Genomic DNA, 16664 nt, shown 5'->3' with positions numbered 1-16664 from the left:
TGATGGGGCCAACCATGTTGCTGAAGCTCCAAGGAGCCTGGCTTATGTGATGTAAGTGGCTAGAGGCTCCCTGACTTCTGCCTCAAATCCCTGGCACAGCAAACCCAAGCCACATGGAGATAAATTGCAGGGGAGAGGAGATTTATAGGATGTTTTTCACTGTAGGTGGTGAACATGTGTGAGTTACCTTAAGGTAAAACCAGAGTGGTCCTGACTTTACCAGAAGGTGGGCTTGCTCCATTGCCTTCCTGTGGAGAGCTAACATCCAAGGGTCTGTTTCTCAGTATAATGAAAGTGCTTGGTTTCCCGGCCATTTGTAGTTTAGATGTATTAATTACCTTGACCCAGCTATTCTAGCCATGCACTGCAAAGTCTGTGACGTCTGGAGTGGACATTGTCTTGGTGAGGAAGGTTTGGAGAGGCTTTGTGGAACACTTCAAGGAAGCAGAGGAATTTCTGGGCTGCACTGTTGTGGCAATACCCTAGCGGGCAGTTGGGCATACTTTTTAGCTTCTCATTTACAATATACGCCCATGGTAGAAGCAAGAATGTCTCCATGTCTTGTGATATGTGGAATTTTATAGGCCTGAACAGGAAAAACTCATGAAAAGCCTTGAGGAGTGTGGTGGCTTCCAGTAGTGTCTCTTTTCCAGAGTGGACTTGGGATCTCCACTAGGAAAACTGAAGGTTGGTACTTCAAGAATGAGGGGCGTGTGCTCACCTGGGGTAGGGCAGCCCAGCCACAGAATGGGACCAGTGAGGGCAGATGGCTGTGCTGGCCCTCCATTGGATGAGGCTCAGGGAGGCCGTACTCTGTTCTGGCCACTGGAAGGTGGGATTCCTGCATGTTATCCATCCCCTTCATTTCCCCCTTGCTTCACAAAGCGCCAAGGGAAACTAATTTGCAGAGAGTTGTTCCCACCCCCTGAGTTCCAGTAACAGATCTGGGAGTAGGATGGGGCAGAGAGGAGGGCTTGGTTTTGAGGGAAGGACTTTTGGGGGAGGGTTGTTTGTTTTTTTAACTCTTCCTAAGTGATAATTCTGTAACCTGCTTGACCTGTGATCTGTGGAGGGACACATGCTTAAAAGTTCAAGGAAAGGCAAGCATGAAGCACTGCTGAAGGCAGCGTCCCCCCCAAAAGGAAGGCTGAGTGGGCTGAAGGAAGGGGCAAACCAGCTGTCCTGAGACCCCACTGTGGATGCAGATGTGTGTTGGTGCACAAGGAGATTTCTGCTTTTCCTCCTGTGTTGTAAGAATTCCTGCATTCTGTGCCTCTAATTGTAGGTTCCCCTAAAGACATTTGGTGTCACTGTAAGGACGGTGTTTCACTCTCTCTCTGCCTGTACAGTTATTCTCTCTCTCTGTGCAGTTCGCTCCATAAGCCGTTGGTGAACATACCATGAGACAGAGAGAGAGCGAGACAGACAGAAACCACACACCAGCCCTTCCTCCTCACTTTCCCACCATGGAATAGCTTACCTTGCCCCTACCCACACCTCCATCATTTCTCAGCGTCCTGCAATGATTTTGACCCTCTCTCTGGTCTTTTTGGAAGGAAGCTTCTGTCACTTCTTAACACCACTCGCCTGGAAAAACACACAGAGGCAAAACCCCCCCAAGCCCTCCTGTGAAGGAAGAGGTTCTTTTTTTTAACCTCTTTTTGTTTGCTCTGACTCTCGAGCTTCAGACTCCAGCCTGAGCAGCCACAATTTCTTACCATGTATTCTCCTTTTAAACCATCTCCTTCCTGCACACGCTCAGTCCTTGCAGGCACGGATCTAACACAACTCCCCGCTTGTCGCCGGCAGGTTCTTTGCTCCCCATCACTCAGCTGATCCTGATCTTTTTTTCTCCTATTCTCTCCACCCCGGGCACCGAGGTGTGTGTGTCTGCGTGTGAGTGTGCCTGTGTGCAAGGGGGGGAGGTGGGGGGGCCTTTTTTTTATCTTGGTGGGGGAATTTTTTCAAAGCATCTTCATTATTATTTTGTTTTGCTTCTCTGACTTGGAGACTTCTCCCTCGGAAATTTCTTTTCCATGCAAAGGTAGGTGAGACGCATGCACACCTGGCTAACCTTGTGTCTGTCATGTTTTGCTGTCCTTTTAATAGAAAACTTGTGCCCACCCATGTACCTGCATCATTCCTGTTCTGTTTCATACCTGTTTCCTCTCTGGCAGAAGTAAAAGCTGAGGGTAGACATGTCTGTAATGGGAATAATTCTGTCTTTCCAGAGAGGAAAGTTGTTTCTGTGTGCATGTCCGGTGGTACGTGTATGTCCGAGTGCAGTGCCCATGTATGTAGAACTGCCTCTGTTTACCCAACAAGTAGCAATCATTGATTTTGGTGTGTGTTTTGGGCAGTGGTGGTGGCGGAAAGGGAACAATTGTGTCTCCAGTAGTTCATGTTCATGGGCAATTGCAGCAGGGAATGTGTATCTCACAGATAATCAGCAGCTCTTTATACATGACTGTAAATGATGCAAGGAGTGTGAACAATTCCAGGAATTTCAACTTTAGCCCTGGTTAGTTTGTCCTGTTATGATGGGGAAGGATGGTGGGAAAGAGGGAGGGTTACAAAATCTCCTCCCTGGAGAGGTAACTGCCTGAGACTTGTAAATATGTAACTTTTCCTAAAACCTTCTCACTGTTTAGGGTCTTCTTGGGTTTGGGGTATTGTGGTTTTTTGTTTTGTTTTTTTTTTTTTTTCAAAGCAAGAGTTCGGTCTTGGATTCAGGTTTCCTAAATTGTCTTTTCTTGTTTTGTTTATGGTTATTATTGCATTTCAATTGCATGTGCAACATCCTGAAAAGGGACATGGAATAGGATGTACTTTAATTCAGCAAAATGCATCATCTTCTGTACATCACTGGAAGCTGTTGGCTGGAGTCAGGGGGTGGAGTGGGGTGGAAACAGAAAAATTAGAAAAGAAAAACAGAAATAATGTTAGACCTTGTTGACTGGCAATTATCAGGCATATTTTCTACCAGTACTGGTTTTTGTAACCCTCTTGATGGTTACCTTTTGCTTCTTGGTAACAGCAGTTGTGTGAAAAGTACCGGTGGCTTTAAAAAAAATAAAAGGCCAGAAAGAAAAAAAAACCCCAAATATATATATATTTTTTTTTCCCTGCAAATTATTGCAGAGGAAAATGGTAAATATTTAAAGCAGAACTTGTTGTGCATTTTCTCTCTGCTAATAGAAGGTGTTTATCTCATTGATCTGGGGGTTGCTGCTGCTTCTGTGTCCCCGTCGCTTGGAAGACTGCTATGTAAATTGTCAGTTGTTTCTGTGTGCTATTGCAGAGCTCCTGATCTTAGATTTGGGCTGGTGACTGAGGACTTATTATCTCAAAGAAGGAAGGGATCTGCTGACCCTCCATCTCACTTACCCCTTAGTGTTTTAACTCTGTCACGCAAGCTTTTCTATCATTGGAAAGCAATCCTCAAGCACATTCTTTTCTCAACAGCCTTCCTACAAAGAAACTTTTAATTGAGAGCGCTTCAAAAGGAATCCCAGAGCCCCATTTTTGCCCCCCTTCCCCTTTATATTTTAAGGACACCTTCTGAGCAGCTCTCCCCCAGCCAGCACTGCCCCATCCCTGAGGTCTGGGCAGGCACACAGCCTCAGGCAGGAGGGAGCTGCCCGCTGCCTGCAAAGGGACTGAGAGCAGTTATTCCTCTCTCCATTAAATAACAGAATAGTTTCATGGCATGGCCACTGGATGTGAGCTTCCTCAGGAGGGCTGCAGTGCATGCCTGTCAGTGAAGGTCTGGTGCCACGATCCTTTCCCAGGCAGGCAGGGATGGAGTCTGGGCACGGCACTGTGTTGCCTGCCCACTTCCAGGGTGCTTGCACCAGGCTGGCTGGGCAAGGGTGCAGTACCTGTTTGGGAAAGCCTTGGCCCTGACTGCAGCAGGAAGGTGGGGAAAAGCAGCTTCCCTGCAGATCTCTCTGGAAAGCTGTGTCTTAACAGTGGCCACCTCGATGCACCAGAAGATGCACACATGCCTTGCCAGGAGATCTGGTAGTGAATATCTCAGAGGAGAGTCAGGGGGACAAAGAAGAAGCTTTGATCTGCCTCATCTAAGGGGTTTGCCTTGTGAAGCCTGGATCAATCTGACAGTGCCTATTATAAAGGGGGTTATGCCAACCTGTTTCATGTTTTATCTTTCAAAATCTCCCCTTGTTGCTGCCTTGGGAGTGTTTTCAGGCTGTGAATCTGGCTGATGCAGGGCCAGGCCATCCACAGCCATCAAGGGGGTGAAGGGAAGCATTATGTGAGGGGGATGCTGTCTCACAAGGAGCTCAGTGCTTGTCTGTGGGTGTTTCTGGGTGGGCACAGTGGCCTTGACTGGGGCATGAGGAGATCAGCTGGGCTTCCTGGGGTCTATCACAGTGCACCTACAATGGTGGGTGAGCTTTCCTGTGTCCTCACTCTTGTCCCCACCAAGAGCAGCACCTTCCTTGATGGTCCGGTCCTGAGCATCCTCAAGGTGCCAATAATGCACCTGTGCCCCAGGCTGCAGTTCAGGCATCTCCTCTGGTCCTGGGCTTGCTTGCTTGCTTCCTTCCACCAACCCACTTCCCACCTGGCTGCATCTCTACTGCTTGATCCGCTTTTGGAGAACCCGTGTGTCTACGCCCAGTGTGACATGGTGCCAGCCTACAGCCCCATTTAATCTTAGAGCCCTGCCCTGTCCCATGACAGCAAGTCCCACGCCAGGAGGACGTCCCACACCAGGGTGGCTTATGCTGAGCCCTGGCCACCTCTGATTTTGGGAAAAGCCTGCAGTTCCAGGCTGTGCTGCAAAGAAGCCACATGCTTGGTCAGCCTTTTTTTCCTAGTGAAAAAAAAAAGTTGAAACTAATTTTTATTCATTTTTCTCAAAGAGAACAAGTGTCTACAGCTGGAAACTCATGAAAAGCACACACAGTGTTAGGAATCTTTAAAAGAATGGGGCACTGATTTAAAATAAATTTAATCTTTTATTAAATTGAAGTCCCAGTCCTGCACACTCAAGCAAGCAGGTGAATTTCTGCAGTCTCCCAGAGCCTTACTAGAACCTCTGAGTCCGTGGATGGGTTCAGAAACCAAGTAGTGCAAATGGAACTGCAAAATCATGTAGTACCCTTTCTTAGTTATATTTAAAAAGAAATTATTAGATGGGATAATGTACAGCTGATTTGAAGGGTGTTCAAGATCTGTAAAACCTCAAACTGCTCTTGGAAAGTAGAATTTTCTTGTCAGTTATGCAGAGGTACATTGCTGTTTATAATGACCTAATATAGGCAGCTTACTTGGTTTATTCATCTGTGTCTGAAGTGCATATATTAAACTCCTAGAAATCACATAGTGGTTTGAAAAATGTCTTATACTGATACAAAATTTATTTAAGCCCTCTAATCATAACTCAAATTGCATAAATCAACCCAGTAACTTTGTAATAAACTCTCTCTGCCGGTACTTGTCAGGCCTTGGTGTTTGAAGCGCCGCAGTGTGCCCTGAAGAGCAATCAGCCCAGTGGATCAGGGACTAATTGCAATGAGGAGATGTCAGAAAATGCTTTCTCTCTTGCCTTGAACTGGAGGTGTGTGCCGATGTGGTGGCACAGGGGGGAGGTGGCTTTTGGGCCACGCCAGCCTCAGTCACCAGGGGCTTTGCAGATTCATACCAGTCCTTGCAGCCTGTGGGCTCCTGGTGTGGAATCCTGCAGTAGCCTGTGCTTCCCAGCACCTGCAGAATGCAGTGTAGAAGCCCTATCTCTGTGTGATCAAGGCAGGATTGGAAGGGTGCCTTCAAAAGCAAAGGTTGTTACTCGCTTATCAAATGTGTGTGTGTATGAAAAAAAAAAACAACCAGTACCAAGGGTACTGCTGGTCTCTGCAGCATGGGCACCACGTCCTGCTCCATTGTGCCTTGATGTAAAGCTCCATGGGGGCATCTCTGGAGGGCAAGCAAAGGGCAAATCCTTCTGAAACTACTGGATTTGGGGCTATGGCCGTGGGGTTGAACAGGGTGCTGACCTGTGCTGTTGGTAGCTGGTGAAGTGATAAATGCCAAGGATTTTGCTGCTGTGATGTGGCTGCTGAAAGTGCTCATCTGGTGTGATCATTAGGATGGGGGACAGAGGGTGGAGAAGGTTTATATTTCCTTTCTCTGAGGTGTCAGAGTTTGGCCGTGGCTAAAAAACACTGCTGTATAGAGGGCACAGGTGGGGTTAGTGGTGTTAAACCTTGCTCAGGTGTTGCCTTAGTGTGTCTGTCTGACAGGCTCAATTAAGTTGCTTTCCAGGACAGAGTTTAAGAATGGATTTTCCTGCAGGTCAGACTGCCAGGGGTGGTTGGGATCCTGTTTCTGCTGCTGCATGTGTGTGTTTGCAAGTGTGTGCATGTGTATACAAGTGTGCAGTGTGCCTAGCACTATCTTGCATCTCACCTCTGAGTGGGGACTTCTGGCAGTGTTGATGCCCTCAATTGCTTGTCTTCCTTGGGCATTTTTCCCCCATTATTTTGCCTTTAAACCCACTCTGAGTCTGGCAGAGGGGATGGGTGGGGGTAGGGGGCAGAGTAACTCATTATGGACTCTTTCAGACTGGGTTTTCTGGCAAGGCTGCAGGGGTTTGGCTTGGATATAGAGGTCCATTTCAGGTCTGTGGTCAGATATGCTTGCACTGGTGTCTTTGCTGCTTTTCAGTGATTGCTATTCAAGCAACTGTCCTAGCCTTGCTTTTTTTTTTTTTTTTTTTTTCCCTGGTGACAGCAGGGAGAGAAGGGGACTTAAAAACTTATGTAAATGAGCAGCAGTGCCAGTAATCAAGTTGTGCAGGATGCAGGGGAACCATCACAAGGTCCTGGTCCGTCTATTGACCTGAGATTGAACAGTTTGTAGGCCTTTGTAGAAGAGTTAGCAACATTGTGTCTTCTCTGCTTCTAGAAGGTTCCCATCTTCAGAGCTACATTTCTTTCCCATATCCTCTCTCCTTTCTGGAGGCAGAGCCTGGGGCATCATCACACTCCACATAGCTTTAGCTCTCTTCCTGTTTTTGTTTTTGCCAAGAGTTAGTTTGCTCCAAATACATAGCTGTGTTTATGCAGATTATCTCCTTTGGAGGGGTTGAGGGGGAGCAGTAATTTTTAGGGACGAGAGAGGTTGTAGATGTAACCCTTGATGCTCCCCAAAGCTCTTCATATCATGTTCTCTTTAGATGTGCTGCTTACTGTCTCCACCTCCCCATTTCTATTTTCACCCCAGGGAATCTCCTCTCCAGATGTGAGTGGTGACAGTGAGTTGGGAAAAAGTCTGGAGGTGGTGAGGATGCTTGTGCAGAAATGGGAAGTTGCATTCAGTTCTGTGCTGTGACAGGGACCAGGGAGTCTCCTGGGGTCTCACCACTCCTTGTATGCTGCTGTTTTCCTACTCCCGCTCACTGGGTTGGGCTGGCCACTGGGATTGAGACAAAGAGGGCAGAGAGGTTGCTACAGGAAGAATGCTGTGAAACAGCAGAGCTTCGTACTGTTGGCTTAGCCTCTGTGGGAGCAGCCCCAGGATGCCCTTTTCCATCCACTTGTAGAGGTGCAATGCTGGCAGCTGCAGCACGGCGCACCTGTCCTTGTGGTGGGCAGGAGCTGCAGCTCTGTTCTCCTGGCATGGGCTTCTCTTGGAGGCACAGCTGAGGTATTTGCACATTTTCTTTCCAGCTAGCACTTCAGGATCTGGGTCCTGAAGGGCTAAGAGTGTGAGGATGGCCTCAAAGCCATCATTGCTGGTAGCCTATGTCACCACTATCTTCCTCTTCATCATCCTCATCTGACCGTCTCAATTGCCATGCTCATTGCTGACCTGAAGGAGAGTGTAAACAGCACATTAATGACTTCCCTGGCTGATGAAAAACCAGGTCTTTGCCTGCCAGTGGAGATGCAGGAAAATAACACAAAGGGAACAAGTAAGGTCGGGAAGATGGGTGGAAAATAACTTACTGAGATTAACCTTAGGAAAAATGCAAGCTGATGCACCTGGAGGCAATCAAAAATCTGACAACCTGGTGAGGGGCAAGAAAGGGACGGCTCGGGCCACAAGACCGAGATATGACGGTATCATCAGACATGGACTCGCAGCGTGACACGGCCAGCAAGAGCCACACTGGCCCGAGCGCCAGCGCTGCGGGCAGGCGGCACTCGGCGCATCGGTCCCGGCACAGAGCTGCTGGGCGACAGGCGGCTGCTGCGACATCCACGGGACTAAGCAGATTAATTTGCGAGCGAGGATTAAGCGCTAAAGATGTGCGTCTTGGCTAAGTGGTGGTTTTAAGTGAGAGGACATGACAGGAATTCTCCCACGTGAAAGGTGTCCGTGTGCACGAGGGGGAGGCATCGCTGGGAGCTGTGCTGGCCAAAGCAGCGCACGGGGGCAGCGGGGCAAGTTTGAAAGGGAAAACTGACTCTGGGGCAGTCTCCACATAGATGGATCTGTTGCAGTATGGAGTCATCCCCAGAAGGAGGTTTTTAGAGTCTGTTCGCTTGGAACACCAAAAATGAAAATGCTTTGTTGAAAACAAGTGTGCATATCCTCTGGGAAGCAGTGGGATAAAGGTTGGGGTCCTCAGCAGCACTCATCTCTGGGTCTCAAACACTCCACATAGTTAAGGTCAGGTAATGATTTTCCAATGGGAAACTTCTTTCTCCAGTGTATTGCCTACACCCAAAGTGACCATATTACTCCTATGCCTTTTCTTCTAAAAGTTGTTTACTTTTTCCTCTGTCTCTCCAGCAAAATTTTTACTAGTCTCCATAATATCTCCTTTGGCTTGGCCAAAGGCTTCTTAGCAATGCAAGCAGATCCCCACTTGGCTGTGCCAGGGGCAGGGACCAGAGGTATGGACAGGATTGGGCTGACCCAGCCACACATCAGGGAAGCGATGCATTGGACATTGACTGTGATGATGAGGATGGGAGTGGCCAGGAGATCAGGGCTTGCTCTTCCTACAGCTGCAGAATGCTGCCTGCAGTACAGGTTGAAGGCAGAGCGTTGTTGAGACTTCAGGACAGATAGTTTGCTTATTTTGTCCTGTGCTTGCTGGACTGCTCCTTCCCCTGCTCAATGGGATGCAGGAATTTCTTCTGCTCTCTGTCAGGAATCGGGGTGTAAAATGACCAGGGTGAAAAGGGCGAGGCTGTCAAGTGCTCAAGCAAATCTAGCAGAGGATAATAGCACGTGTGGAAAGAAGGCACAGCAATCAATCAGCGTGCAGCTGCAAAGGCAACAGGTCATGGGCATTTGACCAGGGCAGGGAAGCTGGGAGACCTTGGCTCTGGTGCGGGCCATGGATGTTGTGCTTCAGGGGTGTGTGGGAGCACCAGCATCTGCAAGCAATGGGTTCGGGCACCATTTGGAACACTCCGTGCTGGCTTTCCACCACGTCCCATTGTATTTGGAGGTGCTGAGATGATGGAGATGTAAAAGCCCCTGTTTCAAATTCAGTGCTAAGAAAAGTGACCCTGCTCCTTACTGGCACTTGTACAACCCCCCCCACACACACAGGCAGATGAGAACAGGTGCTGTCTCACATGACCAGGCAGAGAAACACGCCAGTGCCAGCTGAACACAGACACAGGGGGAGCTGGGCACCACTAATTGTACTGTACCACGATAAACGCTCCAAACGCGAAACCTGTATGACTAACACATCCCTGCAGCCAGACGCAAGCATCAAAGGTAACACTTGCCAGTTATAGCAACAAACAAAGGCAGGCTCACCACCATGCTCAGCAGAGCACCCCGGGAGGCTCACGAAGCTCCTGAACGGGGTCAGCCACACACATTCCAAAATATGCCACACAGGGACCTCCTGAAATAAGTCTGGGCCTGTGCAAAGCTGGCTGCAAAAGCCGTGCCCCTAGACGCTTGTCAACTTTTGGATGGATGTTTGGAGATGATAAATAAATATGTGTGCCTCAGGTGCTGCTCCAGCTGATGGGACCATCTTGATCTCCTCTGCAACATCGGCTGGAGGTTGTCATTTTTGTCCCTTTTCTGCAAGGGTGATAGCAGGACAGAGTGGCTCCTGTGCTTCCTGCTGCTTCTGAGTAACGGGTGACTGATGGTGATGGATGGTTTGGAAAGGACTTGTGTGCCCTCAGAATGGGAGGTGCTGTGTTTACATTTAAAGGAAATACAGTCTGCACTTTCATTTTTTTATGTGGACCCCAGTGTTGTCTGTGTGAGCAGTGCACAGGCAGGAAGGAAAAACTCTGAGGCAGTGTGGGCTGGCAAGGGATACAGGGTTAGGGATAATGGTGGGGAAGATGAACTCTGAGGATGGTCCCACGTGAGAGTGGAGTTGTATCCCACTGGACTCTGGGTGGATCAGCTCCAGCACTGGGACAGTGCTCTGGGGACCTCTCTGGTATTTCCCTCTCCTGGCTGGCTGCAGAAGGCCCTTTCACTGTCCAGCTGCAATAGTTCAGAAAGGGCTCCATGAACCTTGTAAAGGTGCTATCAGGCCTCCCTCACCCATGGCCCCTGTCGGCCCCTCTGGCAAGGGGGCAGTGAGGAGCTGGGAGGCTGCTTTGGCTGGAGTGTGGTGCCTGCAGAACACCTTGGGCTGGCTCGCTCATGGCAGGTCATGGCACTGACAGACAGGGGATGCCAGCTGAAGCCCTAAAGGGGGAGTGTGTCTGAGCAGAGACTTCTGCAATGCATGCCAGGAGGTGACATTGGCCTTTTTAGACAGACACCCCTAATCTGTCGCACTTCTCCTGCATTGTGATATTTTCTCCTTTTATTCCTAACCAATTTTCACTTCTCATTAAGTCCACAACTTCTCTTGCTGTTTTAGAGCATCCTTCTCCCTTCCTCCTCAGTAGTCTGGCAGGACCAGGTGCTTCTGGGGAAGGGTTGAGCCAGAGGCTGTCAGCTTCTCTTGTGCTTGCCAAGGCAATGTGCTCCCTGCCAGCACACATGTCCAGGGCAGGTGTGCGTGCCGGATGCAGCACCAGTGGGTGCTCAGCTCAGGACGGTGGTGGCTTTAAATGGTCCTTGGGCACGGACACTGCAGACTTAAGACCTGGCTCCACAGAAGGGTTTGGCACAGGCTGTACAGGGAGAGAAGCAGGAGGAGCTGCCAGCCCACAAATAACTTCCCTTCCCCTGGGAGGGAAGTGCAGCTGGTGTAGCATCACTCCTCCAGTGGTATGTGACTTTTGCAGCGGAATGTTTTCCTGTATTTGGGGGACATTTGGCCAGATAAGTCCAGGGTGGGGAGGATTTGATTTTTTCTGGTGGGTCTGGCCTGCTGTACCTGCTGGGGCTAGGCTTGCCTGAGCAAAAGGCCGAGTGAGAAGAACATGCTTCTGCCCACCCCATAACCCTTGTCTTGTATCCTTATTGCCCTTGTCACAGTAAGCTGCACTTGCACAAAGGGGAGGTTAGAGGCATCCCAAAGACAAATTTATAAGACAGATTTATAATTCTGTTGAGTCTTACTATAACTGCCTTTTATCTGGGTAGGAACCCTCTCCATTGATGCACATTTTTTCTGTGTATGCAGATAAATGCATTTGCCAAACTCATTCCTCATTTTGATTTAAACAGGGCTCCCCTGGGTTGAAATACTGTAGCAGGCTGACTCCAACCAAGTTACAGAGCAATGCTACAGCAAGGGAAGGCTACTGATTGCAAGCCCAGAGGAAACAGTTGTATTGCATGAGTTGCAGCCTGACCAAAATAGGGAAAATAGCTGATTCCAACCTCCATATCTGAAATGGTAACAGAGACAACCCTGGACCTACCTCTGGCAGAAAAACCACTCTACTCTTCTTTGAAGTTGAGATGGGAGGACTGACTGTGAGAAGAGCTCGGAAGTGCCCCAGTGCTTGATTTTCCTCTCTCTCTCTTTTGACACAGAATATTAATCCTGCTTAACGTAGGAAATACATCGTGATCACAGCCTTGGGAGGCAGAACAGGAATTAATCTCAGGAAGGTAACGGGTATTACTCACATCTCCAGTGGGGCAGCTGTCATTCAAGGACTGCATTTAGCTTCAGGACTTCCAAAGGGATCCACCTGGCCCTGTGTCCATATGAGCCCTAATGAGTCAGCCTGACCTACACAAATTAGAGTGGTGAACTGTGATAAACACACTACCCAGTTTGTGCATGTGTGTTTCACATGGGCAAGCAGCATCCCTAAGTCCCAGCTGCATCTAGCAGTGGTGAGATGGAGAAGAGGCCCTGGATGCTTGCTGAAGGGAAAGCAGGGAAATGCTGATGAGGTTGTTTCTCCTATTCCTTTTCTCAGTTGTACTGGTAATTATGAAGCTTTGTATGCTGCAGTTTGGAACTGTCATGCCCTCATCAGTGTGCATGCTCTGAGCACCATAATAAGTAATTCCTCCTGGCTGTCTCTGCTAATCTTTCTCCTCTGCGCTGTAATGGGAGGGAAGTTGGGCTCAGCCACCGCATGTTAATAGACTGCAAGGGAGCCAGCTCAGAGCAGGCAATGGGGAGCTGGTGGGAATAGGGAATGGAAAAAGTGGTACAAGTAGTTGCATGGGTGCCCAGAGTGAGAAATCTACTGAAAGTTTTTTTTGAAAACAGTAGTGATAGATGGTGAGAAGGATGCACTGTAAATTTTTTCACAGGGCTTAAAAAATTATGAACAGCATCCCAAAGCCAGTCAGGAGACATGGTATCTGTTCTTTCCAATAGCTGCAGGCCTTTGGGATAATGAATTCGAAGAGTCTCTCTGCTGTCCCCTCAGGGACACTGTGTCTGCTTTCTAAACCCCTGCACTTGCTGCTCTTTATTCTGACAAATACCAAGCCTCGAAGAACAAGCAAAGCTTTGGATCAAAGTGTGTGTTGGAAGTAGGAGGCTGAGAAAACAGGATAGGTAGGCAGAGGTTTCAGGATCTCATCTGGGAATGATGGGGCACTGCAACCTAAGGTGGAGTGGTTGGCAAGCCTGACAGATGAGTGGCGTGGAGAGCATTGGAGATCACAGATCCAGCAGTGTGAGCATCAAAAGGGTCACAGGCTGAAATGTCAAGGGCGCATTGCTAAGGCAGAGCAGTGTGAACAGAGCTGCTCACGGGCTTTGTGATCCTAAGCGAAGAGAACTGAGACAAGGGTCAGGGAGGATAACCTATGGCCAGTGTGTGAGGAGACAAGGTCTGGACAGACACGTCCTTTCCTGCTGCTCATCATCCCTTTTCGTACTGCAGTGTGTCTGAGGGCTCTTGTGTGGCTTTTAAATCTGTACTTGCAGCATGGGCACTCCAGATGGTTGAACATGCCAACAGGGTGAAGGGAAGAAAACGGGCAGTCACTGGCCAAGCTCTCTTTCCTGAGAGTGTCTGTGTAACACCCCTCCAAAGCCAACCCTTGGAGTTTATTTAATTCCCCTCAGTTTGACCAGCCACTTCTGCTCTGCTATTGAATGCACAGCACCCAGGCAGCAAAATTATATTTTTTAGCAAAAGTTTGGTGCTCTGTAGTGTGCAGGAGTGTTGTGGTTCAACCCTGGATGGCAGCTAAGCCACACACAGCTACTTGCTCACTACCCTCCAGCTGGAATGGGAGGAGAATCAAAAGAGTAAAAGGGAGAAAAAGGCAAAAAAGTGAGATAAAAGCAGTTTGATGGGTAACACAAAAGTTGTGTGCTCAAGTAAAGCAAAAAAAAGGAATTTATTCACCTCTTCCCATGGGCAGGCAGCTGTTCAGCCATCTCCAGGAAAGCAGGGCTCCATCATACATAACACTGACTTGGGAATACAAATTCTGTCACTCCAAATGTCCCCCTTTCTTCCTTCTTCCCCCACCTTTATGTGCTGAGAATGATGTCATATGATATGGAATATCTCTTGGGTTAGTTGGGGTCAGCTGTCCTGACTACGAACCCTCCCAGCTCCTTGTGCATCCCCGGCCAACCCACTGGTGGGGTGATGTGGGACACCGAAAATGCCTTGGTGCTGTGTGAGCCCTGCTCAGCAGTAACTAAATCATTGGTATTATCAACAGTGTTTACAGTACAAATCCAAAACACAGCCCTGCTTCAGCTACTGTGAAGAAAATTAACCCTTCCCCAGCCAAAACCAGCCCAGGCTGCCAGTGAGCTTGAGACCTGTTCTTCTCATGCCCACCCATGCTCTCTGACCACTCTGTTTGGGCAAAGAACTTTTGCAGTTCGTGTTCATGGCGTTTCCACTGCTCCAGCATAGGAGAGCTCAACAAGCTCGAGTAAAAGGAGCTTAATGTTTAATCCCACTTCTGGCTTGTGTTACAGCTCACTGAATGAGTGACTGCTGTGTATGGGTTTGACGTGCATTTCTCAGTGTCAGTCTGATAGAGCCTGTGCGATGGTGTGACACAGAGCCAGCCCAGAGTGCCCTTGGACAGAAGAGCTGAGCCAGCAAAGCTGCACCTGGAGTTGGCAGGACTCTGTTAGGGAATGCAAGGGCAGGATGGCTCTGTTGTGTCAGGATGGGCCCGTACTGTTAAAAATATTGTGCTCTGTTATGGTGCTCAGGCTGCCTCTGAAAGAGCTGCCACCATCCTCTGAGATGGTGAAGCACTCTGACAGGGTGTCTCAGGGGCTGCAGGGATGGTTTAAATGGTGATGGAGAGGAGCAGCCAGAGGAGTCTTGGTGGAGAGGCGACTGGCAGAAAAGAGCTTAAAACTGCTTCAGTACCAAGTGGTTTATCATTTGTCACAGCTATCAGTCCTGCAGCTCTCCCCTGCTCTGGACTTGGTAGGAGAGCTCAGATGTGCTGTGCTTTTGCTGCTGATTCCTTGTGGGATATAATTTCTCTTTCTCGCTTCCCCTCCAGGGGTTCTCGCTTGTGGCTGGCATGGCAGAGTACATCCCCCAGCCTCCCTCCACCTGGCCTGCAGGCCCACAGCCCCCTCACACTTCTGCCACCTGCCCACTGGAGCCTGCGGATCTGGGCATCTCGGAGCAGCAAACACCACCAGAGCAGCCACCGTCCTCCCTGGAGCTGGGTGAGGATGAAGAAGTCACCTCCCCTCCGGATCCTGATGTCCCCTACCCAGACTTGGCCCCAGTTGTATTCTTCTGCTTGAAGCAGACCACCAGCCCACGGAGCTGGTGCATCAAAATGGTGTGCAACCCATATCCTTTCTGAGCTGCCCCTTCTCCTTCCCCGCCTCTGGCTCCCTCCTGCCCCGTCCTCCCCTCATCCTGCCCTCCTGGGGAGCCTTGCAGGTAAGGAATAACTTCTATTACATATTTAAGACCCTTCTTTCTTCTTTGCTTGTGTTTAAACAGAACCTTTGCTGTTTTAGTGTGTGATTAAAATATATTGATTATGAAAGAAGGGACTTCAGAAAGAGCTGCTGACAGTCCCAGGCACAGGGACTGGGTATAGAGAGAGTGGAGGTGTGAGGAGAAGTATATTAGAAAGTCTGTTCTTCCCCTTCCCAGATCCCTTTTTGTCTGGGAGACAGTAGGATTTGCCGGCCCAGGAACTTATCGGACTGCCATGAACAGTGGAGGTGTCTGAAAACACAGACTTTACTGAGACCTCACCTTGGGTTAGTGAGGGAACGACCACTCCTTCTGCACCCTGATTGCAGGCAAACCCAGGCTCCTTGCCTTTCTATCTAGTACATGTCACTGTCCTGCCTGTGTCTTGTTGGGATGTCTGGCCAGGAATGAATGGGAGAGTGTGTGTTCCACACAGCCTGGGAGAGATCTCTGGGGCATAGGCATGTCCTCCTCTCCATGGTCAGCAGTCACACACAGGTGTTATCACTCATGCTCGGTGCCTTGATGGCAGGAGGGTCCCTGCAGCCCACCAGTGCCAACGCTGGCCACCTGCACAGCTCATCACCAGGAGCCTGCCAGCTGCACTCTGCAGCTCCAGTGGTATAAAAACCAGGCAGAGAAGAGCTGCTGTTCCTTAAACTGTGGGATCATTGATGGTGTGGAGGAAATGGAGAAGAAGATGAGTCATCAGAGAGGCTGGTCTGAGATTTTACGTGAATGTTTTTCTAGCTGGAAATCTCAACTGGCAGCACTTCCTAGTGGGAAGTTTCTTAGTTCCTAGTTAGGTGGGTATTAGCTATGAGGATGCCTGCTCTGGTTTTGATGTATAGATTAAATCTGAATGTCTGGGCATACAGTGGAGACTAGCAAAATGTTTCCAAGAGTATTTTCAGCTGCAAGAGCCTAACCCCAGGTGAGGACTTGAAGTAGTGTCAGCAGTAACAGCTGACCTTAAATGGATGAGATTTGTTTTAATTTCGAGTGTAGGTAAAGGTTTGTGTTTGAGCTCTGAGCTCTTGTCTTAAAGTTCAAAAGCCACTGAAGAGATGTTGCAGTCTCAAACACAGGTTATGGCTGAGAACACATTGGAGATTTAGATATTTTGCTTTCTTTTCCACTAGCTGCTCCATAAAATTTTAAAACTTTGTATTGAATTATGCATTGCTTTTCTATCACATTGTGCCTGTGCTAGTTATTACGTCCTAGGAATCTTGTCCCAGCATGTGGTAGAGCAGGACTCAGAGTAAAGCGCAAGACATTTGTGTCACGATAAAAGGCTAGATTTGGGAAGTGAAAGAAGAGCAACAATGTGGGTTTGGGATGAAGGCTTACTTTTGGATGAGGGAAGGAGGTTGTGGTGGAAGAAGACAAGAGCCTGTC

The 16664-nt window shown here is 48.9% G+C and overlaps 1 protein-coding gene across 6 annotated transcripts in view; it reads left to right on the top strand.

Moving 5' to 3' along the window:
- Nucleotides 1–1234: 1234 nt before the first annotated feature.
- Nucleotides 1235–16664, top strand: part of CACNA1I (calcium voltage-gated channel subunit alpha1 I) — a 164548-nt gene continuing 149118 nt past the window's right edge. For 3 of the 6 annotated variants that reach the window (XM_038154697.1, XM_038154694.1, XM_038154696.1), the window contains exons 1-2: nucleotides 1235–2044; nucleotides 14827–15128. In XM_038154697.1, coding sequence (XP_038010625.1) covers nucleotides 14848–15128 — 281 coding nt within the window. In that variant the 5' untranslated portion in view covers nucleotides 1235–2044; nucleotides 14827–14847. Of the gene's footprint in view, nucleotides 2045–11502; nucleotides 11980–14826; nucleotides 15129–16664 lie in introns of those variants that run through there. The other 3 variants (XM_038154692.1, XM_038154698.1, XM_038154693.1) reach the window with 3 other exon arrangements.

This window comes from Motacilla alba, chromosome 1A (assembly GCF_015832195.1).
Source record: "Motacilla alba alba isolate MOTALB_02 chromosome 1A, Motacilla_alba_V1.0_pri, whole genome shotgun sequence".
In the NCBI taxonomy this organism is placed as follows: Eukaryota; Metazoa; Chordata; class Aves; order Passeriformes; family Motacillidae; genus Motacilla; species Motacilla alba.
The sequence above is the reverse complement of the archived record's forward strand: the minus strand, read 5'-3'. Positions and strand labels throughout refer to the sequence as shown.